Raw genomic sequence first — 25,120 nt, 5'->3', positions numbered from 1 at the left:
ATGCCTGTCTAATTGCAAACTAGAATAAGTGTTGTGACGGGAAGGAACCAGGTGCTTCAGGCTGGGTGGTTAAGGAAACTTCTTAGAGGAAGGACGCTGGAGCTCGTTGCAGGACAGACTATCAGGGGGAGCCAGGCAAGCCGAGTGGAGAGCCTGCAGTGTCAAATGAGGGAGTCCAGACCATCCTTTTAGGGCTTAAAAAACAAAACAAAATTTTAATAAACCATCACTTCCAGGGTGATTGGAGGAAGCGACTGTGATTTGTTCTCCAGAAGTCTAGATCATCTTTTTCCAAGCTGTATTTTCCTGCCCAGGTTCATATCTGCAGGCAGAGTTGACACCAGCCTTCTCTCCCCCCAGCCCCCATTTGTGGGAGGAAAAAGACCCCACAGAAAGCAGCTTAAGAATCAGAACTACCATTGAACAATGCAGGAGTTGGGGCACCAGCCCCCCCCCCCAATCCACATATACTTTGCCTGCGTATAAGTGGACCCATGCAGTCCAAACCTTTGTTGTTTGAAAGTCAACTGTAGTGTTGTTATTTAAAATATCAGAAAATTTTTGTACAAACAGGAGAATTTTCTTTAAAAAGTTTTTTTTTTTAATTTTTTTGACTGGGTAACATGTTCATAGGGTTCCACAAAGTAAAAGAGAATGTTCAGTGAAAATCCTTCCTCTCCTGTTTCCAGAGCCTTCCAGTTCCCCTTCCCACAGGCAGCTAATGTTTCTTGTATATCAATCTAGAGATACGCTGTGTGTATATAAGAACATGCTTTCTCTTCTTGCTGCTGCTTCCCAAAGTGACCCATTATATATATTGTCCCACTGTAAGTGCATTTCAGGCTGCTAAATATCTTAGAGCTGTTGAACTGTTAATATTTGAAAAACAGGCTTCATTCTAAAAAAAAAAAATCCCTTTTTTTTAGTGGTGAAATGTTTTGATGCTGTACTTAAATAACATAAAATGACTTTTTTGCTTTTTCTACACTTTATAAATAGGAAGAATTGAAATTTTAGAAATTAATTTCGTGCCACATTGAAGATTATTAGCGGTTTTGTTACTGTCATCATATTGCGCATTGGGCAGCCATGGTTCACACCAAAGTTCTATTTATAGTTTCCCAGTTTCTGGAAAAGATTCTCTAAACCTCTGGTTTTTATTGACCACCTTATTAGTTGATATACAAATATCTGTAGCTTAACAACCAAATTTTATACCAAGCAGATACAGTAAAAATCAGTCTCCTGCTTGGTAGGACTTCTACGGCCTATCATATTAGCTCCACACCTTTTTGTTAGTTTGGTTGATCTAGATATTGCAGAGCACTGAAGGTGATCCAGAAGTCCTTCAGAAGAGGGGAAGCTGAGTCCTCTGCCATTGCAGCTCTGGGGAGGAAGAATGATGGTATTTAAGAGGGATGATAAGTTTGAGAATCATTAAATAAATCAGGCTGGAGAACGAAAGTGATAATTAGATCCTTTTCAGGGTTAAAAAGGTATATACTCCTGTGTGCATAGGAGATTTTCAGAAGGAAATCTCTGGAAATTGTTTTTCTTGGGCGTGAGGGGCTGGGGATGGGGTGGGTGCTCACTTCTTTCCACTTTATGTTCTTCTGAATGTTTTTTAAAAAACATAAATATATTATTTTTAAAACAAAAAAATTAGTTTAAGAGTAAACCAAAGGAAAACATCTTTAGTATTTGTGATTAGAAGAATCTGTTAAATGGTGAGAACTGGAGTTTTGGTTAATTCCTATTGTGGAACCTTTAGACCTTTGGCGAGAATTATTTGAACAAAGTGTGAATTAACTTAGAGGTGGTGTCCAGAGATAGGGAAACGTGACTGTGTTTTAGTGTGCTGTCCAACCTTCACTTCCTCTGTCACAAGCTCTGATTTTAACAGAATCCTTTTATTAGAGGTTTCTTCACTGATGTGCTGGAAGCTACAAAACCTGACATCCAACTAATGTTTCTTTGAGTATATTGAAATAATGTCAGCTTTCCTGACTTGAGCAGCATTTATCTTAAAACTACTGCATTGGGTACAAAATATGTGTAGATTGTCACATTTCTTTAGGGGAAAAAATAGTGTTTTTAAGAAATCCATCTTTAAAGTGCTTTCTATTTTGCTGCCTTTTAAGCTCATTTGAACACTAAAAATATTTTAAACTAATATTGAACCCATTTCAGATTTCATCCTCAAGCTGTAAACACTCCAACTGGAACTAGGAGCATCTGGAAGCATTCTAGGTGTTATCACCTGGGCTGAAGCTAATCACCTGGGCCAGGACACCCTCGGGGCTGCCTTTAAAAATTCAATTTCTTTAATTACTTAAATGCGTAGTTCACTCACATAGTTCAAAAATCAGAGGATACAAAACTGTAGAGTGAGAGCCCACATCCTTCCCTCCCCTTGGTCCCCCAAGTAACCACTGTGAGTAGATTGTGCTGTCCCCTGGAGCTTATCTCTTCAAGCAGACAGCCTGTTCCTAGCTCCCTTACCTGCTTCCTGCCTTTTCCTTCTTACTGGAGGTAGCGTCCTATCTGCATTGTTGTGTACCTGTACGTAGCAGCACTTGCAGAGCGTCCTCATTATCTCTTTCTGTACTTGCTAGTTTTTCATTATGTGAGATGTGCCATGATTGGTTTAATCTGCTCCCCACTGATGGACATTTAGGTTATTTCTGATCTTGTCCCCTCACAAACAGTGCTTTAATCAGTAGTTCTGCATAGTATATATATATATATGTAACAGATTCCTAAGAGTGGAGTTAATGATTAAAAGGAATATGCATTTGTAATTTTGATTGCATCATCAAATTGTCGTCCAGGAACGTATATGTTGGTGGAAGCTTTAAAAGGAGCACACTTAGAGCCAGCATAGACATCCCTGGATATTTCGTGTATTTTAGTTATTAGAATAGTTGATGAATACTTAGGTTATTTTTCTGCTTGTAATTCTCTATCATTTTGTGCCTCTCATTTGCTTGTGATTTACCTATGATTTTGTGGTATACTTTTTTTTTCCTTTAAGACTTTATTTTAGTGTACTTGCAGGTTCATAGCAAAACTGAAGGAAGGTACAGAGATTTCCCATATACTCCCTGTCCCCACACATGCATAGCCTCCCACATTAACAGCATCCCCCACCAGAGTGGTACATTTGGTTTTACTGATGAACCTACATCGATAACATCATAATTACCCAGAGTCCATAGTTTACCTTAGGGTATGTTCTGTGTACATATGGACAAATATGCAGTGGCACGTATCCATCATTATAATATCATACAGAGTATTTTCACTGTCCTTAAAATCCCCTGTGCTCCACCTAGTCATCACCCCCACCCCAAACAAACTCCTGGCAGTCATTGATTATTTTTACTGTCTCCGTAGTTTTGCCTTTTCCAGAATGTCATACAGTTGAAATTATATAGTACGTAGTCTTTTCACATTGGCTTCTTTCACTTAGTAATATGCATTTAAGGTTCCTCCGTGTCTTTTCATGGCCTGATAACTCATTTCTTTTTAGTGCTGAATAATATTCCATGTTGGTGTACTTTTCGGACTTAATGCATTCATTTCCTCTTGTGGGCTCTCTTTTTTTAATTTTATTTTTTATTGAAGTGTAGTTAATTTACAGTGTTAGTTTCCGGTGTACAGCAAAGCAATTTAGTTATACATTTACATACATATATTTTTTTCAGATTCTTTTCTATTATAGCTTATTATAAGAAATTGAATATATTTGTGCTATACAGTAGGTCCTCATTGTTTATCTGTTTTATATATAGTAATGTATATCTGTTAATCTGTGGACTCTCTTACAGACCACACACTTCCCTGTGTTGTACACTGACTCCTCTTAAGTCCAAAAGAAGGTCTCTCCACTTTCTCCTGACTTGGTGTTGCCTGCCAGCAATAGCTCCCAGCATTTGGTCAGAGGACCCAGTCTCTGGGTGTTTGCTTGCTTGTACTTATGCTGTGGCTGGGTAGTCTGAGGTGGTCGAGCACCTGCGGTTAGGGGTTGCTTCTGCAGAGGTTGAAATCTAGCTCAGCCTCCACATTCCTTCTCCTCTAGGAATTTTAATTGGGTTGCAGGATTGGATAGGCAGTGCCTCACTCAAGTCCCAGTGCCCCTCTCAGCCATGGCAGTGGAGAACAGTGAACCCCTTTCTGCTCCCTCTGATCCAAATTATCTGGTTGCTATTTAGGACTGTTGGGTGGTTTACAGTTGGTTGAGTGGTGGCTGCTGCTGTGACAGCACCTTCTTTCCCACCTCTTCCCCAGGAAGGTTTTTTTTTTTTTTTTCCATCCTTCAGAGATGAGGGGAGGCAGCAAACCAGATTTAGGAAACTAAATTGTCCTAGCTGTCTGGAAATGGCACTCCTGGGAACTTCTAAGTGCATCGGATGAAGATAAGAGGGTGGCTGTGATTGCAGGACTCTGATAGTTGAGGATCCAGCGTGGCATAGAACTTCCTTCCACTCAGGACTGTCTTATAATCCTTGGTTGGCAGACTTTTAAACAGACCTCAAGTAAGCCTGGTCAGCCCTGCACAGAGTGAAGACTGGGGAGCAGGGACTTGCTTCCGCTGAGGAGGGCCTGCGAGGAGGTGGCTTCCCCAGCTAAGCCACTTTGACTCTTGAGCAGATAGTGATCTTGAGAAGGGCATTTTGTTGTTGTTGAGTGTACTATCACTGTTCAGAATAAAGTAAAACCTCATTATTCTGTACTAATTTATGTATCTGCATGAAAGAAGCTTTTAGAAGAAATCAGAAGATTTTAGAAGGAATTTGCTCTAATGATTTCCTAATAACTATTATTAGTTAATAAATATAGGTTAATGTCTTTTAGGAACTTGATTAAATGCCTAGGTTAAATTTATTAATGGCATAAATGCTAATAATAAAATGTTGTGCTTTTTTTGTTGTTAAAATTTTTAAATTTTAATTCTCCATTGTTGGAGAGTTGTTCTATTACTTATTTACACAATCCTCAAGAATTTTCAAAGCGAAGTAAGCTTTAATTCTAGCAGAATTGTCACAGATGATTAGGGCTTTACCATACTTAAAATATGATCATTGGCATGAACTCTGTACCAGGCATGGGGTGCCACGTTCTTGATGTGCATGTGTCGTTCAGTCCTTGTGGCAGCTTTGGAAGATGGGGCGGTGACAACGATAATAATGATTGGTATTTATTGAGTCATTTCTACATGCCAGGCTAAGTGCTATATACACACTGTATGATTTAGTTCTTTCACCAGTGATGGTAGAGGCAGGTCCTATTTTCGTTTCCAGTTTAGAGCTGCAGAAGCACACATAGGGAGGAGGTAGACAGAGATGGACCTGAGTTAAGACCTGACTGGGTATACTGTTTTCTCACTACCCTAGACTGTGCTTCCTGTGTTGGCAGTGTGTAATGAGTAATATATTAATAAATGCACCAAAGAGGTCTAGAATGATCTCCAGGTCATCTAAGACTTATAACCCTGTGAAAGTGTCTACCATTTTAGGATTCCTCATCTTTGGTTGTGAGCTTTTTTGGGATGCATTGCCCTTTTGGGGTCAGGCTTTTTTGATTCCATTTTTGATTTAGGAATTAAATTCTTTTTGTAAATTTTTCCAGGGTTGATGAATAAAAGTGCTTATTAGCTTTTGAAAGGTTTAAGAGATACATTTAAATAGTCATGGTTATGGAACGAGTGATGCCAAAGAAAATCTAGATAAGATACGAAAAAAATTAAAGAAAGCAGACCTTTTTCATAGGGAATAAGGGCTGCAGAGAGACAAAGGGACTGAGGGGGGTGGGGAAGAGATGGTATCTGTAGGAGGGGAGTTTTGTGCTCAGAAGTAGAGAAACATGAACACAAAACAGCATTTAAACTCTTACGTAGATAATGTCTCACACTACCATCTCTCATTTGACCCTGTGCCGTTTAATTGTTGCATCAACCACAGGATAGAGGGTCATTGATGGTGGGGTGTAGCCAGAGAGTGAAATAGATGTGGCTGGTTTCCTGGAAGATAGAGAGGCAGCAGGAAGAGGTGTAAAGAGAGAAATGAGTAGAACAATGTAACATTTCAAGAGAATTCATTACCCAATTTTGTTCTCTTTGTTTCTGTTTTAAGAAAGTGGTAATAAATGCTAAGATTACTACTTGATATCTTTGGCTAGACAAGTAACTTGTTAAAATTGATAATGTGTATCCTCTGTAACTGTGATTCATTCACTCATTCATACCGATGTTTGTTGAGGGCCTCATACATGGTAAGCATTGTGTGGTAGGTACTAGGTAGACAAGCTCTCTGCTTTCATGGTCCTTACAACCTTGTGAGTTATAACAGGAAATTGGTAGTATGTCTGTAGAGTGTGGGAGAGTTCATCCTTCTGGCCAATACAGAATGTGAGAAACTGGTTTGTACATGTTTTGACAGAAAAATCAGTTCTATTAATACAGAGAATTTGGGGCTCTGGATGTAATTCAGAGGAGCAAATAAGGTACTATGATAGAAAGAGGAGAATTTAGAAAACCTGAGGGAAGATGTGTTTTCTGGATGATTTGTTTAGCTGATGCATTTGGAAAAAAATCTCTTCAAACAAAACTGTTTTCAGATGTTATTGGCTGGTTGGACAGTAGTGGTTAGTCACTTGCCAGGTATTTGATTTTGTAAAATGGAAAGCCTTTTTTAGTTTACTTGATAATAGTTCATCCCTTGTTTAAGGTGAAATACTGCTGATAATGATGAATAAGAGTGGGTCTTACAGCAAGTGTGGGATTGGATTCCATTTGTCTTTGAGTGTTTAGAAGTGGTCGTCCCCTGGAATGAGGTTTCAGTGTATAGTCTAGAAGGGGAACGACCCTTGTGGTCTGTGCAGTGAAGACCTTCTGTTCCTGAGGCGGGCTGAGTTTGGTGACTTTCTCCCTCCTTAGCTGCTGCTGTGGGCGCCCCATCCTTGTATGAGTGTGATAGAGACTGGGGGCTTGTAGCTTTCCTCAGGTCAGCTAATTGAAGGGGGCCCAAGTTCCTGGGTGGCAGCCAGGAGGCCTCCAGAGAGAGAACATTCCTGTTCCTGGCTGTGAAAGTGTGACAGGCCGTTTGCTGTTTGTGGTGTGAGGGCCTTGTTTCCTGCTAAAGGTGAACCCCTGGAAGCGAGGTGTCTGCAAATCTTACTCAGCCTCAGCTTTGCTCTCTCCTGGGTCCAACCACTGGTAACTTGATGGAGAGAAGGAAATTTACCTGGGATTGGAAGTGGCGGCATTCAGTCTTGAATTTTAGAACTTCCGATGATTCAGATTGGTATTGCCCAACCTATGTGTTGGGACACTTGGTGTGTAGAAAGCACAGCTGTGTTATGTTGCAATAGCCCAGCTTTCCTGCTTCAATCTCCTTTGTCAACTAGAAAGAAGGGAAAATTGACAGTAATGGTGAGAAAAAGGGTGATGGCGTGGGTATGGATATGTCTTCCGCAAGCCCTATGCAGCCCCTCTTGTCTTTTAAAAAAGCTGTATCTTGTATGTGTGGTTGTCTACATGTTTGTATGTGTTTGGACTGGTAGGTGAGGACATAGCAGAATTAGTCAACCCTTTCTGCACCCAAAGAGCTGTGAGATGTACTTGGACTGAAACAGGATGAGAAAGAGTGGTCAAGATGGACAAAATGTGGCAGACCAGTAAAATCCAAAAATGAGCCCAAGACATAATGCCCTGCTACAACCAGAAAAGTTGCACGTGCATTTGGACAAGAGTAATGAGAGTAAACCATAAAAGAGAACAGATAAATTTGAGAGTGGCAGCATGGTGGGTGAATTTTTAAAGGTAAGAAAGTTTTTGTGCGGGACAGGAGAAAACAGCCGTGTCTGTGGCACAAAACTCTCCGTTCCTGCATTCATCAGTTGCCCTGCGATACTGTTGTCCCTGCTCTACAGTTGAGGCTGTTAAGACAGAATTTGCCCAAGGACACAGCTGATTGATTCCGCCAGGATTTGAACTCATGTGTTTCACTTCCAAGTGTTATTTTGCCATTTCTGGTTCCAGTTCCTGTACTGGAGTAGGGACCCTGGCTTGGACCCTGCTGTATTTAAGTGTTCTTCTGGCTTTACCTGCTATTGTCCTGGCCTGTCTCCCCTCTCCTAGGAAAAGTGCTTCTTCAGGACATGGAAGAGCCAGTCAAGGGAGTGTCAGCAGGTTTTCCAAAATTTTAATGTGAAGTATTTGGAGCTCAATTCCTTCTGGTTTACAGTGCTTGACACCAGCTCTTCATCCCCTCCGCGGCAAATAGGAAGGAAACCTGATCTCCAGCATAATGGCTTCCATTTTCTGATATAGATGAAGTTTAATTTTTACGTTCATAGGCCAAGAAGCATTGCATTAAATATACACACAACACTGATTTTTTAAAAAAAAGAATGCTGGACAAAAACGTGTGTATATGTGGACAGAACCTGGAAGTCAACAAACAAAAATGTTAGTTATGTTTGAAGGTTGTTCTTGCTTTATTTCATGTGGCCTTTGTATCTGGAGACCTCAGTGAACCTCCAGATTCAGGACAACACAATAGGATAAAAGCTGCGGAATGGAACCCACAAAGCCACGTGGAAACACAGAAGCTGGGTCATTGCCAGTAGCAAGCCCTGGTTCTCTCCAAGCTGGCTGCTGTATCCAGGAGTCAAGTCTGTTGTCCTTTCATAATTAAGTGTCTTGTAACCATGAGGAAGCAACCCCAAATTGAGGGACATTCTACAAAAATTGCAGAGTTATGAAAGACAGTCTGAAGAACCTTTGTAGAATAAAATAAAAGACAAAGACATGACAGCTCAGTGTACTGGGATCCTGAATTGGATTTTGGATCAGGAAAAATAAACGTGATAAAGGGCATTATTGGGACAACTGGCCAGATTTGAATAAGGACAATCAATACGTTAAGTATTATATCAATGGTAAATTTCCTGAATTTGATAAATGTACCGTGTTTGTGTAAAGGGTGTCCTTAGGAGGCACATAGTGAAACACTTGGGAGGAAAGGCTCATACTGTCTGCATCTACTCTCACGGGCAAAACAGAGTGTGTATCCACTTGCAAGAAGTACGTAATTCCTTACAGTCAAGCAGGAAGATGTAGGTATTTGTTAGAGGTGGTGTATGAGGCATGTATGTACAGAGAACTTGGGAGGCTGAAGGGAGAGACTAGTCAGTTCTGCAGGGGTGCCCTATAGAAAGTCTCCTTAGTCAACGTTTCATTTGAGGGAGGGCTGGACGTGGGATTTTCTAGACCGAGAGAGAGCGCATCTCCAAGAAAGATTGATGACCGTGGGACAGCTGGCTGTGTTATGGCTGTAAGGTAGCGTACATCGGGAGGTACAGGGGAAGCAGGGCTGGGAAGGGAGCAGGGGCTGCACACTGAGGGCCGCGGGTGCCATATGAAGAGCTTGAACTTCATCTGCAGACATGATGGAGATACCAAGATGCCTTTAGCTGCAAGTTCCATAAAACTCCAGCTAGCATGGCTTAAATGATAGGGACTGTATTTTCTCTTGTGACAAGAAATCTGAAGATAGGAGAGCTCCCAGGGTTGGATAATTCAGCCTAGAGATGGCTTCACAGACACAGGAGTATGTTTTGCCGTAGCCATCCTTAGTATGTGAGCTGCGTCTCCTCCTGATTGAAGAGGGTCACCACAGTTCCAGGATGAAGTCTAGTGAAGGAAAGGAACATCTCTTTATGCCTTACAATTAGGAAGGAAAACCTTTTCCAGAACTGTCTTGGCCACCTTGCCTTCAGTTCTTTTAGCTGCTCGGATTATGTCACCTGCAAAGGGAAGGTGATTGTGGTGGTTCTTGCTGCTTGGCTAGGACCCTTCCTGAAAGGAACACCCAGGGTAGCCTGCTGAGGGGGTTGTCGGGGAAGCCGTCATGAGGGTCTGCACCATGGAGAAAACAATTTTCAGTTTTCGAAAAGTGGGGATGGGATGCCAGTGTGCTGGCTGTGTTAGATTTTTTTAAAAAGGCACATACACACATCACCCCAACATTTTACCATTATGACTCTGTTTTTGGCAAGTTACTTTCCAGCTACTGCCCACGTGCACATTATTTGGTTCTAATCATACTCTGTACCATTTTGTGTACAGTTTCCATTTGCATGTTTTTACGTAACATACGTTTTCCTATATTTCTACAGTCTTTATAATTATTTTAATAAATATATAATGTTTTATAGTATTAGGCAGCAATTTAGTAAACCTCTGTTGTTGGATAACAGCAATAATAATAGCTAATACGTCCTGAGCACTTCCCACCCACAGGCACTTTTGAAGTACTTTACATCTGTTAACTCATTTAGTCCTCACAGCAGCCCTCTGAGGTATAGCAGCCGTTATCACTCCCAGTTTCCAGATGAGGGAACTGAGGCACAGAAAGTCTTAAGTATGGAGGCAGTGGGTATAGCTCAGTGGTAGAGTGCATGCCCAGTATGCACAAGGTCCTGGGTTCAATCCCCAGTACCTTCATTAAAAACAACAACAACAACAAAAAAGTCTTAAGTGACTGACTTAAGGACACACAGCTAATAAGTGAGGAGCTAGAAGCAGAGCCGGTGTTCAAATGCAGACAGTCTGGGCCTAGAGTCTGCAATGACCACTAGGTAAACTGCCTCTGGGTATTGTTTGCACTTGTTTTGATGTTACAGATCATTCTGTGATGAATATATTTCTACATACTTGTGCTTTGCACATGCACACATAGCCAGGTTATTGTGGGTTGAACAATGCATGGTCAGTGAGGGACTAGAGATGACATATGTAGGCCTCATTAGAGAAGCGTTACTCTGAGAGGGACCAGAAAAAAAGAGTGGCTTCAATTTTCATGTCTGATTACCAGGAAGGGTCTATTTTGTTTACTGCTTTATCCTCTGTGATACTTGCCTGCTTATGTCCTTAGTATGTTTATTCCTGGGAGTCAGTGAGCTTCACATCTTTCGTTGAGATTGATTTTAACCCCTTCTGTATAATTCAAGTATTTTCCTTTACTTCTAACTATTTTTAGTTTCTGTGTATGTCTTTATTTTTATTTCCTGTAGCTTCAACACTTTGAGAAATCTCATTTTCTGTTAAGGCTAGTTTTGGTGGTGGTGGTGGGGTTTTTTTTGTTGTTTGGTGGTTTTTTTTTTTTTTTTTTTTTGATAATTTGCTTTTTAAATACGTAATCACTTAAAGTTAAGCTTTAATTTCCCTAAATTGCTACTCACTAACCTGATGCCCAGTTACTTTTTTACACATATGCATTCTTAAAAGCATTTTAACATCATAATTCAGTGAATTTAACTTTCTGTTATTTTCCTTTAACTTGTACATCTGCGTTTGCCTTATACCACACTATTTAATATTTAGAGTATACGATCAAATCTGTTCTCTTAGTCCTCCTCTCATCTCTATTCAGCATTCCCTTCTTCAGAATTTGAAAAATATTCTTCCTGTTTTATTTTCCTGAATGAAATTTCTAATCATTTTGTCATTACTCTTAAGACATCTGGTGTTCCGTGTTAAATGCCCCTTTTGGTTAAGATCATAGTAACATGTGATAGTTGGTGAGCTATTATAGTTACTTAGTTTCTCATTTCCATTTCTGTTTAATTTCTAGATTTTGGATCATTGTTTGACTTGGAAAATGATCTTCCCGATGAGCTGATCCCCAATGGAGGAGAATTAGGCCTTTTAAACAGTGGGAACCTTGTTCCAGATGCTGCTTCCAAACATAAACAACTGTCAGAGCTTCTGCGAGGAGGCAGCAGCTCTAACATCAACCCAGGAATAGGAAATGTGAGCGCCAGCAGTCCTGTGCAGCAAGGCCTTGGAGGCCAGGCCCAAGGGCAGCCGAACAGTGCGAATATGGCCGGTCTGGGTGCCATGGGCAAGAGCCCTCTGAACCAGGGAGATTCTTCAGCCCCTACCCTGCCTAAACAGGCAGCCAGCACCTCCGGGCCCACTCCCCCTGCTTCCCAAGCACTGAATCCGCAAGCACAAAAGCAAGTGGGGCTGGTGACCAGCAGCCCTGCCACGTCACAGACGGGACCTGGGATCTGCATGAATGCTAACTTTAACCAGACCCATCCAGGCCTCCTCAATAGCAACTCTGGCCATAGTTTGATGAACCAGGCCCAGCAAGGGCAGGCGCAAGTCATGAATGGATCTCTTGGGGCTGCTGGCAGAGGAAGGGGAGCCGGAATGCCATACCCTGCTCCGGCCATGCAGGGGGCCACGAGCAGCGTGCTGGCCGAGACATTAACGCAGGTTTCGCCGCAAATGACCAGTCATGCAGGACTGAACACAGCTCAGGCCGGAGGCATGACCAAGGTGAGTGAGCTCCAGTGCTTAGACTGCTTCCTGCTGACCGGGGGGCACATTCCTCTCCTCCTTCAGGCTTTCCTCCTGCCCCTCCTGCTTGTAAGAGATGAGTTTGGTATTGAGAGCCCTTCTTTCCAGGATGCAGATCTCTGCCCCGTGTCTTTAAAATGGAAATTCTTAAAGAAGTCAACGGTAGGATAGCCTGCATGTCAGACAGTTGAAAAATAGGGAATGAGTTTGGAGTGACAGCCAGTTTTCAGCCTCTGAGGAAAGTGTGAAAATAGGACCACATGGCTGAAAGAGGCAGCTTCTGCTGGGAATCAGCTTTTGCTTGCATCAGTGAATCCAGTAAAGGCTTTTTACCTCCACTTCTCCCAGCTGTGACCAAGTTCTTATTCTGTATGCCCTTCCCTTTTTACAACCAACTAGTAAAGTGTCTGTGCTTACAGTCTCCAGTTTACCAGCGAAGAAGCTGGGATCCACGCTGGTCAGCTACCTGCCAGGGTAGTTAACAGGGAAGAGGTGGCATGGCAGAGCCAGGGGCAGCTCAGGCCCACAGGTCCCAGAAGAAACTCAGAGCGGTGGTTCTCAAAGTGGGGTCCTCGGACCAGCAGCATTAGCGTCACCCGGGAGCTTGCTAGAAGTGCAGAGCTACAGACTCTAGGTGCGTGAGGCCCAAGCAGGGCTGAGACCTCTGCTCCAGGGAGGAGCCTTGCAAGTGGTGCGTAGTGTAGGAACTGGATGTGGAGAAGAGGAAGGCAGATGCTGAGGGCAGTAGGAGAGCAATGGGAGAATGAGAGGTGACCAGGGAATGAGTGTGTGGGCTGACCCCACCAAAGGGCCAAACACCAGGACGTGCTGAGACAGAGGCTTCTCAGCTGCAGCCTTTGGTGCCCCTGTTTCAGGCAGTATCTAATGCAGCAAATTCTAGAACAGTAAAACAATTTGGGCTGTTCTCTGGATTTGATTAGTCCCAAATACGAGAGAGGGAGAAACAAGAGGAGAGCATGGTTTCCCCACAAGGTTGACGTAGAGCATTAGGTAAAAGCCATGAACCCTGTGGCTGATTTAGGTAAGAAGATTTTCTTTTTTCTTTTAAGAAATGAAGATGGAGTAATTCCAGACATTAAAATTGCATTTACCCTGTTTTGAAGTGTTATTAAGGGGAAATGTGAACTTTAATTTTAGTTGTCTAAATTTTAATTTAAATTTCCATTTTAATTGTTTGAAGCAGGGTCTGTGTGTGCATGTGCCTTTTAGAGTTGGGTTGAGAAGAGATTTCTATGGGTTTAGGGTTTATGGATAGATTGATGTTTGTTCTTTCCTAATTTATTCATCACTCTGCTCCATGCTACCTAGTTACAAAAAACTATTTAGGAGAATTTAAGTCATATGCGAAAGTAGACATAGGACACCTGAATAGTCTTAAAAATTATTGAGGGCCCCAAGGAGATTTCTTTAAAATGCGGATTATAGCTGTCAACATTTGCCACATTAAATACTAAAACAGAATTTTAAAATGGAAGCACAAGCCTTTAAGCACAGTGATACCACATGCCACAGAGCCTCTGGAAAACTCCTCTGTTCTTGTGAGAGAATGAAAGCAAAAAAGGCAAATATCTTAGTATTTTATGAAGATAATTTTGACTTTCGACCCCTAAAAGGGTCTGAGCCCCTCAGCCACACTTGGAGAGCCATTATGTGTATATACATACCCTAGGAGTTAGACTTGGCATACGTGTAAGTAAGTGAACGGTTTCCTCATGTTTTCAGTGTCCACGAGATGTTCTCATTTCCCATGGTTGCGTATGTCATGATTTATTATTACAGATTTTTTTTCCAAAATCTGAACAACCTATATTTTGTTTAGTTGATATGGCTCTTAAGAATGTATTAAAGGGAGAGGGTATATAGCTCAGTGGTAGAGTGTGTGCCTAGCATGCATGAGGTCCTGGGTTCAATCGCCGGTACCTCCATTAAAAATAAATAAATAAACCTAATCACCTACCCCCGCCAAAGAATCTATTAAAAAAAAACAACTACATCTCTAGAATCCTTACAATTTATTTTTTGAAGAATCTGGCTGTTTTGCTTGTTTGTTTGTTTTGTTCTGGGAGCTTCCTGCTGTCTGGGCTTTGCCGATAATGTCTTTTCACTCCATGTTCCTCTGTCTGCCCAGGTTTTTCATTCCTTTGTACGGGGTGATTTTTCTTGCAGACAGTACTTAGTGAGTGTTCACTCTGGAAAGTAAGCCACATTAGTGTTGTGGGGGCAGCCACCTCTGTTCCCTGTAGGTATCCCAAAGAGGCCGATGGCGAAGGAGGGGCTGGCATTCTTGAAAGGTTGTCATGGCCTTTGATTGGGACAAAAGAACTAATAGTGGTGGACAAATAGTAGGAGCAAGAGACAAGTTCATTTTAAGCCAAATAAGATTTTAAAATGCACAAAGGGGAAAAGAAACTTTTTTAAAAAGTAATTTTGTTTTTAAAATTATTATTACAAAGGAAATAAAATTGCCCATAAAATAATTCAAAGAGTAAAAAGAGAACAGCCCTCTTTACAGATAACCACTTCTATACAGATATATTAACACACATTCTCTTTTAATACGAAATGGAATCATATTACATAAGCAACTTGCTGTTTTTCGTAACAGTATACTCTAGATGTCTTAACATGTCAGTGCACACAGATTTTTCCTTTTTTCCTACTGGTATTGCACTTTACGATGCACTGTAATTTCTATACCCCTCTGGTGATGAACATTTGGACTGTTTCCAATTTTTCATTGGTACAAACACTGCTGCAGTGAATATATCCTTGTGTAGGCACATCCACATGCCTCTTGGGCTAATTTTTTTTTTAAACACAAGGATAAAATATTTTATTAAACCACAAACATTGAAAATAAGATATAAATTGTAAAAGGAAAAAGTTCTGCTAAGAAGAGGATGAAAATTATCCAAGTTGGGTTTTTAAGGTTTTAGCTCATCTCATGGGATAAATTAAGAAAAATGAGGTTACTGGGTTGAAGACTTTCGTTAAAAGTTTTGTTTTTAGAAAGTAATCATGCACATGGTTTAACAACAAACAGGCGAATTAAAAAAAAATCACTAACAGTAAGAACTGAAAATTTAATCTCCCTTTATTTTTGACCTTTGTGTCTCCCAAATTCTTTCCTGAAAGGCAGTTGCTATTTCTTATTGTCCTGCTAGAGATGATCTGTGTATATAGAGGCATAGAGAGGTAGGAGTGTGTGTGTGCACGTGTGTGTGTCTGTAGGTATCACGCCTAAGCATAAGAGAGTAGTATAGCATAACCTTGCCCTCTCTCGCTCTCCTCCTCCCCCGCCTGCCACATCACGTGTCAATGTATACATGCACCTCCTTTCTGCCCCTTAATAACGGAAGTTGGATGTCAGATAGAGCTCTCAGTCCTTCTTACTAGTTATGGTATAGTAGTAGTCCTGATTTGGCTTCATCTTTTAATTTATAGGACTAGTGCCCAAATGGCTGTATATTTAGATTGTTTCCAACGTTTTGCAGATGTGATGACATTTAATTTATATATACCCCTTTGTACAGCTGAGTGTATCTGCTGGATAAATTCTTGGGGGTGAAATTTCTGGCTGAAAGGATATTGATATTTTTAACAAGCATAGATATTGCCAAATACTCTCCAAAAACATTGTGCATATTACACCTGCATTGACGTCGAGTGAGCTCCTGTGCCCCACATTCTCACCAGTACTGATTTGCCATTCTCTTAGGGAAATTGTCTCGTAGGCATAATGTCTTTTCATAAGTTCATGGGCATTTGTATTTTGCTGTTGCTCACATTTCCCTGTCAGTTTTCCTCACATTGTTTCCCATTTTTTCTTGTTGGTTTGTATTCTTAATACTCTTTGTATATTAAAAGCTAAAGTCTTTAAATGAATGAAAATTTTTCCCCCTTTTCTATTTGTTTAAGTCTGTTTTACCAGGAGAATGGCCACATAGATTTATAATATGATAACTGGTATTTTTAAATGGATGTTTTCAGTTTTTATAGAAACAGATTTACACATTTCTTTCTTTATGGCTTTTGGGTTTTATGTCATGTTTAGAAATGCTTTCTGTGTTCCAAAATTATGAAATATTCTCCTGTATTCTTTCCCCTATGCCTTGTGTCTTTAACTCAGAATTTATTTTGACTTGAGTGAGATACAGAGATTTAGCTGTACATTTTTTTCTCAAATTATAGTTATCCCAGTACCATTTATTTAGATATTACTAATCCAGCTTTTTTTTCCCCCATGGATGTGACATCATTTATTTTTCACATATGCAGGGTTGGGGTCTAATTCTGGACTATTTTCTTTTGTTTCACAGGTCTTTATTTGTTCTGTGCTGGAAACTTAGCTATCCTAGCTGTATGATTTTAATATCTGATGGAGCTAGTTGCCCTTTATTCTTTGTCAAGAATCCAGTATTTTCATCGCTTTCCTTATAAGATACTCTTCTAGATATGCAGTTAACTGTGTCTGCACATCAAAATTACCTGGGCAGTTTTTTTGTTTGTTTGTTTTTTGTTTTTTTTAATGTAATGCTTCATCCCCCCTGCAAAACAATTAAGTCAAAATCTCTGGGGCATGGCATGAGCATTAATATAGTTTATAGTTCCTCGGATGATTTCCATGGTAGCCAGGGTTGAGAACCTCTGTTCCAGATAAACTATAGGACTGTTTTTCAAATTCTTAAAAACAAACAAAAGTTGGGATTTGATTGGGGTTGTATTGAACTTTATAAATTATTTAAGGAAGAATTTGACATTTTAATAGTTTTGTGGCTTCCTGAATTGTCTTACCCTGTACATACAAGTTTTATCTTTTTATGGAGTCTAATGTTGCTCAGAAGCATACTGTAGTTTTCTCTGTATGAGTAATACACCTTTTATGTGAAGTTTGTTTCTGACTGTGTTAGTGGACCAATCGTTGCTATGTAGATGAGTTGTTCGTTGCGTCAGCTAGGTGACTGTTGGTTTTAGTATAGGAAACATTTTGGTATATATATATGTCACTTTGGTAATCTGGCCATTTTATGGAATTCTCTTATTTACTCTAACACTTTTTCAGGTGCTTCTCTGGGGTTTTCCTAGTAGACAGTTACCTTTTTGCATTACTGATACTTTTGTCTTCTCCTTGCCAGTATTTCTAACACTGTTTATGCTCTTCAGCATCCCTGTCTTGTATCTGACTTAAATAGAGATGTATGTGGTGCTTTATTATTAAGTATAATGTGGGCTTTGGTTTTTGAGTCTTTTTAAATTGGGGCATAGTCTATTCCTCATTTATTAGATGTTGGGTTTTATCTAATTCCCTTTTGACATCAATAGTGATTATGCTGTGATCTTTCTCTTTTGTTTTATTTATGTGACAGTTTATCTCAGTAGGTTTCCTAACATCCAGTTGAATTATTTCTCTAATTATGAAATTGAAAGTTAATGTTTGCTAAATTTTCATTTGCTAGCAACTAGAATTTTTGCTTCTCACTAATCAACAGTGAGCTTGATCTGTAGTTCTTTTTTGTGTTTTGTCAGGTTTTGGTATCAGGGTTGTGTTAATGTGGTCAGAGTTTGGAAGCTGTTTACATTTATTTTCTGAAACAGTTTTGAATTTGAATGATTTTGAATGAATATGAATTTGAATTTGAATGCTTGGAAGAATTAAGAAATTTCATCTGTACTTTATGGGCCTGAAGCTTTTTCCCTAGAGAGTGACTTAAGCTCTTTGACAATACTTCCACTGTTTTCTATAGATATTGGCCCTTTTAGACTGCTAGTCTCTTGAGTCAATATATTTTTCTTTTAGAAAAGTCTAAATTTATTTTTATTCTGAGGAAAAACTCAAAACATTTAACTTTCATTTTTTGCTAAAAAAATATAAAGTGGGTACTATGTATTATTCCCGTGTTACAGATTAAGAAATGGAGGCACACAGAATGGAGAGGAGAAATTTTTTCATTTTTGTTTTTAAGTCATATCGTGCCTTTTTAACATTATTGCCACCTTGTTGAAATGGCTTATGTTTTCTATTTTAAATATTTCCTTTAAGAATCACACGAAATTAGGAATGAAAAAGTGATTATAATCACATACCTTGGGAAAGTCTAAAATTATAACAATTTTTGCACAACTGTAAGTTATTTCATTTTAAAGCCTAGATAAAAAGAAGTTCTATTAAAATATAGATTGTAAGACTGATCCAAGAACAGGCTGCACAGGTTAGTGGTTAAGAGACCCTTAGCCAGACCATGTGGGATCCAACCCTGGCTCTGCTGTGTGATCTTGGGACGTTACTCAACTTCCGTTCATTCCTCTATCCTTTGTGCTTCCCTTTCAATGGTAGGAAACCTGAGATGTTATCCTTTTGGTAGCATATTCTAGTTTTCTACTGAAAATAACCCGAACACTTGTCTTTTAGAGGGAAAGTAAAAAGGATATTTAAAAATAAATATAAGTGGGAATTGGAAGCCAACTCACGTTCTTCTCGTGGCTAGAGGGGTAAAGAGTTGTTGCTCTGCACAGAAAAGGTGGCAGAGCTGGCCAGACGCTGGTAGGAAAAGGAAGGTAATGAGATATATCTGGCCAAGAGGTCCAGAATCTTTCTAATTCTAAGGTTGATAAATGCTTTCACAGCCTTAGAAATATTTTCAGTCTTTTCTTGTAAGTAATGAATTGGAAACACAGGACCAAAATAGTTTATATGGGTAAGCCTTCTTCACGGGAGGTTAGATTAGGGCTTATTTTTAATATGTTCTTTGGAATATCCTTCTTTTTTTAAGAAAGTGGTCAAAAACTGGGGAGCTGGCTTTCCCTGGAGCTCTCCCTGAGGGGTAAAGGTTTTGATTTAGATTTAGAGCCCCTGGACCCAGTGAACCAACATTTTGGTCAGATAGGATAAAGCAGTGGTTCTCAGACTTGAGATTCCAGCACAATCATTGCGGGCTTGTTATCCTGGAGAGCTGGTCCCTCCCCAAAGTTCCTGATTCAGTAGGTTTTGGGTGGGACCTGAGAATTTACATTTCTTGCCAGTTCCCAGGTGACCCTGGTTTTGCTGGTCCAGGACCACACTCTGAGAGGCAGTTTGCTGAAGAAGGATTAGCAGCATATAGTCAATAAGAAATTGTAGAGCCAGATTGGCTCTTGAAGGAATGAGCGACTCACCTTCCCTATTTTGGAATGATAATTGGAAATGTCTAAAATTTAACAGCAAAGAGAAATAATACTGTACATTTGTCTAATATTTTTCTTTTTTTATGTAATAACATCTGATCCTTGAAATGCAAAGAAAATAAAGACTTTTTTCTTAAGTAAATCCTAATTTGGCTTTTTTTTTTTTTTTAAAGATCACAATGGAAATAAATGGTCAGTTTATAGAATGATAAGACTGAAAGCTTTGAATTAATACTGTGCTATGGGGTGATTTTATAGCTCCTTTAGGCACAGGTATTTAGTAAAAATATTAAGCAATCTGGTACCAGCTCAGTAATCTTATCATGACTTTAATGGAGAATATGTGATTCAGGATGTGCCTAACTTTCCATAATAATTATTTATGTATTTATTTCTTTCTAAAATTGCTTAAATGAGATGGTATATGTATATTTAGTGGCTTACGCACAGGTAGTACTGAGCTGCTGCCTCTGCTTCCTCCTTGTCCTGTCAGCAGTAGCCGCAACTCAGACTGCCTTCCCCAGATGGAGTAGAGCCAAGTCTTCCAGAGCGGAGGTTGGGATCTGGAGTAAACTGCCTCCGTTCAAGTCCAGACTCCACTAGTTATTAGCTGTGGGAAAACTATGTAATCACTCTGGGTCTTAGTTGTTTGTCTTTTAAATGGGGATAATAATATTATCTGCCTTTGAGAATTGTATAGATTAAGAAGGGATAGTAATATTTAGCTCGTAGAATTGTGCTGATTAAATGAGATAGTGTATGTATAGTTCTTAGCACAGTGTCTGAATTTACTGAAAAACATTCAGAGGAGACCGGTTAGTTGACTAGATAGTTTTGTTTTTGTTTTTGTTTTTTTGGCAAGGGGGAGGTAATTAGGTTTTGTTTATTTATTTATTTTTAGAGGAAGTACTGGGGCTTGAACTCAGGACCTTGTGCATGCCAAGCATGCGCTCTACCGATTGAGCTATTCCCCTCCCCTCTTTGATGCTTTCTTATATAAAGGATTTGAAGTCATCACAAGACATTGGAAGTGATAAATAGACTGCTTTTCTACTGTTTTCAGAGAATTATTTTCTGATAAAAATAGTTGATTGTGGGGGAGGGTATAGCTCAAATGGTAGAATGCATGCTTAACATGCACAAAGTCCTGGGTTCAATCCCCAGTACCTCCTCTTAAAGTAAATGAATAAATAAAACTAATTACCTCCCTCCCCCAGCCAAAAAAAAGTAGTTGATTGTACAAAATTTGAAAGTCTAGAGAAGAAACCATTGCCCATAATCCTATCATCCAGTTCATAATTAGTGTTAACTTTTTTATTTTCTCCCTACCAATCTTTTATCTGTAATTGTATATCTCTTTTTAAAGTCAAAGTGGGAGTCATGTATTTCTTTTTTTCAGTTACCTTTGTAACTGATTATTTTCTGTAACTCAGACAGAATGAATGTTTTTCATAATAGCAACATTGAATACTTTGATTTGATAAGTCTCCAGGGTGACTACTTTGAAGAGTATACTTGTAAGAAAAACTAATCAACCTCGTTACTTTCTAACTAAAGGTCAACAATTAGGATCGGGGGTTAGAGACCTACATGTATTGATTTTTTTAAAAATCTTTTATTGTTTTACTTTTATTGTTTTTGAAAGTATAATTCGCGTAGAGTGAAATGCATAGATCTTAAGCGTTGCAGTTTGATTTGTCAAAAATCATGCCTGTGTAACCCATACCCCTGTCAAGATAAAGGGCATTTTCAGAATTCCAGAAAGTTCCTTTGTGTTACTCCCTTTTCCTGTTGTCTCCATCCCAATCCCTGCAGTCACTACTGATTTCTTTCACCATGGATGAGGTTTACCTGTTCTCAAACTTCATTTAAATGGAATCCTATAATGTGGGTTGGTTGGTTTGTTTTTGGTGAGGCTTCTTTTGCTGATGGCATGTTTTTAAGATTCATTCACATTGTTGACTGAATTCAGTAGTTCTTTTTATTGCTAACTAGTAGCCCATTGTATGAATATACCATGATTTACTTACCAGTCTCCTATTCATGGACATTGTGGTGGTTTCCAGTTTGGAGCTGTTAAGAATAAAGCTTCTGTGAACATTTTTGTATAAGTCTTTGTGTGAACATATAAATTTTCATTTCTCTTGGATAAATGACTAGGAATGGAATTGCCTGGATAAGGAGGGATCTGTTTCTGGACTCCAGTCCAGGAGTCAGCAAACTGTAGCCCATGAACAAGATCTGGCCCACAACCTAAGAATGGTTTTTATATTTTTAAAGGATTGGTTAAAAAGTAAACTAACATAAATAAAAGAATGAAGAATGGAAACCATAGGTCACCCACTCAAACTGAAATATTTACTAACTGGACCTTTACAGAAAAATCTGCCACTCCTGTTCTGGTCTGTTCCATTGATCTATTCATTCCTTTAGCTTTACAGGAAGTATTAACATCAGGTTGTTTAATTTCTCACTTTTGTTTCTATTTGATTTCTAAATTTTGTATCATTGTTTGACTTGCTTATTATTCATATGGAGAAATATAATTTATTTTTCTGTATTAACATTACATCCTGTAACCTTGCTAACTAACCTCACTTACTAGTTCTAACTTGTTATTTGATAGCTGCCTTAGAATTTTCTAAGTCATGTTGTCTTTGAATAAAGACAGTTTTACTTCCTTTCTAATGGTATGCCTTTTATTTTTCTGGCTGTACTGCTCTGACTGAGACCTTTAGTACAATGTTGAATAAAAGTAGTGAGGGCATACATCCCTTGTCTTATTCTTGATCTGCGGAGGAGAACATTCAGTTAGTTATGAGGTGTGGTGTTTGCTGTAGGCTTTTAAAGATACCCATCATCAGGTTGAAGAAAGCCCCTACTCAGCAAAGTCTGCTGAGGCTTTTAACCATAAGTGATTGCTGGATTCCATCAAATAATTTTTCTGCATTGTTGAGATAATCAGAGGGATTTTCCTTATTCTATTAATGTGGTAAAGTACATCTTTCTGAGTGCTGAACCAGCCGTACGTTCCTGGGATAACTTCCCTTGATCGTGATGTATTTTTATGTATTACTGAATCCAGTTTATTAAAATATTGTTTAAGATTTATGCATCAATACTTTTGAGGGATGTAGGTCTGTAGTTTTCTTGTAATGTCCTGATTTGATTTTGATATGAAGACCATACTGGTTTGTTCCCTCTTCCTTTCTTAGTGAGTTTGTCCCTTCAGTGCACCCGTGAAACCATCTGGGTCTGGAGTTTTCCTTGTGGGAAGGTTTTAAATTATGCTTCAATTAGTTTACTAGGACAGATTATTCATATTTTTCATTTCTTCTTGGGTTAATTTTGAGTAATTGTGTTTTTCATGGAAATTATCCATTTCATCTAAGGTCTTGAATTTACTTGGCATAAAGGGATTCAGTATTCCCTTAATTTCCTTTTAATGTCAACAAAATTCATAATAATATCCAGTTGCCCCCTCTTTCAATCAGGTATGTATATTTTTATATATATATATTTCTCTCATTTTTCCCTGATCAAGCTAGGTAGGAATTTGTCAACTTTATTGATGTTTTCAGACAACTTTTGATTTGCCAATATTCTCTCTTTCTATAACATTGATTCTCTTCTTGTTATTTTATTTCTTCTACTTTGGGTTTTCTTTCCTGTACCATGGGGTGGATACTTAGATCATTGATTTTAGACTTTTCCAGTATAAACATTTGAGCAATAAATTTCACCGTAAATATTACTCTACACTGTAGATCATAAATTTTGGTAGGTTTTGTTTTTATTATCATTCAGTTCAAAATATTTTTATATTTTACTTGTAATTTCTTCTTTGACTCAGTTTTATGTAGAAATGTGTTGCTTAATTTTTCAAATATTTGGAATTGCAGATATTATTTTGTTACTGATTTCCAATTTCTTTGTGGTCAGAGAACATGCTCTGTATGATTTTTGTCCTTTGAAATTTATTGAGACTTGTTTTATGGCCCAGCATATGGTCTGTCTTGATGAATATTCTGCGTATGCTCGAAAGAAATGTTCCTCTTAACCGTTGTAGGGTGTAGCACTTGTAAATGTCAATTAGAGTAGTTGGTTGTGTTCAAATCAGCTATATCGTTCCTGATTTTCTTTTTTGTCTCTGAACTACTGAGAGTATTAAAATTACTATACTATAATTATAGATTTGTCTGTTTGTCCTTTAGTCAGAATGAAATCTGATAACTTATTCCATATATTTTGAAGCCCTTTCATTAAGTGAATGTACATTTTGGATTATTATGTCTAACTCATAAATTGAGCTTTTTATCATTCTAAATGTTCCTCTATTTCTGTTAATAGTCTTTGTCTTGAAATCTACGTTGTCTTACTAACACAGCCACTCCCGCTTTCTTATGATTAATATTTGCAAAGGGTATATTTTTTACCCCTTTGTCTGAATCTTTATATGTATAGTATGTATCTTGTAAAGAACATATAGTTGGAACTTGTTTTTAATTTATTCTGACCATCTTCGTCTTCAAATGGAGGGTTTAGTTTATTTACATGAAGTGTTGATACAGTTGGAGTTAGATCCCCATCTTGCCATTTGTTTTCAAAACACCCCTTCTGTGTTTTGTTTTTTTCCTCTCTTTGTTCCTTCCCTGCTCTTCTTTTGAAGGCCAAATCCAACATCTTTGTCATCTCTGTGTTTGTTTCATTTGCAGTCTTTTGTTCATTTGTTTAGATAAACAATTCCCAGTTATGGGTCGCATTTTCCTGCCTCTTTGCATGTTCAGTAATTTTTGATTATATAGTGGACAATGTGGATATGTTGTTGAATAAGAGTTTTGTTGTCTTGCTTTAGAAAGTTGGGATTTGTTCTGGGAGACATTTGACTCACAGATCAGTTTGATCCTTTCAGGGCTTGTTTTTAAACATTCTTAAGGCAGATCTTAAGGAGCTCTGCTCCTTAGACATAGTCTTTTGGGAGCCTCAGTTCAGTTCCTGAGCTGTTCAAGCAAGGTCTTGAACCTCTGGCTGGTCAGAACCTCTGTGTCTCCAGCACCGTGCCACTTCTGGAATCTGTTCAGTACACAGTCTCTTAATTATCCTGTGCAGCTAGGTATTCACATTAAACCCAGGTTCCCTTGCTGTGCATCCAGGCCCTTGCCACACTCTTTAACTTCAGCCCTGCTGCGCTTCTGCACCGACCACAGGTTCTCTTGAACTTCTGTTTAGGCTCTACCCTGGGCCTCCTCTCTGTTGCCTGGGGATCTCTGCATTTTATTGTTTGTTGTCTATGTTTTCTTTATTGGGAAGTTTGCCTGATATGAATAAACAAGTAGAATTTCTTGAGGGGGTGGGTCTGAAACTGTGAACCTGACACTCAGGTCAGCCACCCACCGCCCCCATGGCAAGCGCCACAGCTTCAGAGATGGGCTGGAGGGACAGGCTTTCCCTGGCGCAGTGAGAGACAGTGGTGGATAAGAAAGTTTGGAAACATTGTACCTACATTTTAAAGTCACTACTCAATAGGTAAAAAATATGGAGCTCAGAAATCAAGCGTTTTATGTA

At 39.1% G+C, this 25,120-nt stretch overlaps 1 protein-coding gene across 2 annotated transcripts in view; it reads left to right on the top strand.

Moving 5' to 3' along the window:
* The window catches only part of CREBBP (CREB binding protein), a 117,836-nt gene that overhangs the window by 9,434 nt on the left and 83,282 nt on the right, over nucleotides 1-25,120 (top strand). For both annotated transcript variants that reach the window (XM_064478398.1, XM_031447613.2), the window contains exon 2: nucleotides 11,640-12,352. In XM_064478398.1, the coding sequence (XP_064334468.1) occupies nucleotides 11,640-12,352 (713 nt within the window). The remainder of the gene's footprint in view (nucleotides 1-11,639; nucleotides 12,353-25,120) is intronic.

This window comes from Camelus dromedarius, chromosome 24 (genome assembly GCF_036321535.1).
Source record: "Camelus dromedarius isolate mCamDro1 chromosome 24, mCamDro1.pat, whole genome shotgun sequence".
Classification (NCBI taxonomy): Eukaryota; Metazoa; Chordata; class Mammalia; order Artiodactyla; family Camelidae; genus Camelus; species Camelus dromedarius.
This window is presented reverse-complemented; position numbering and strand designations above follow the sequence as displayed.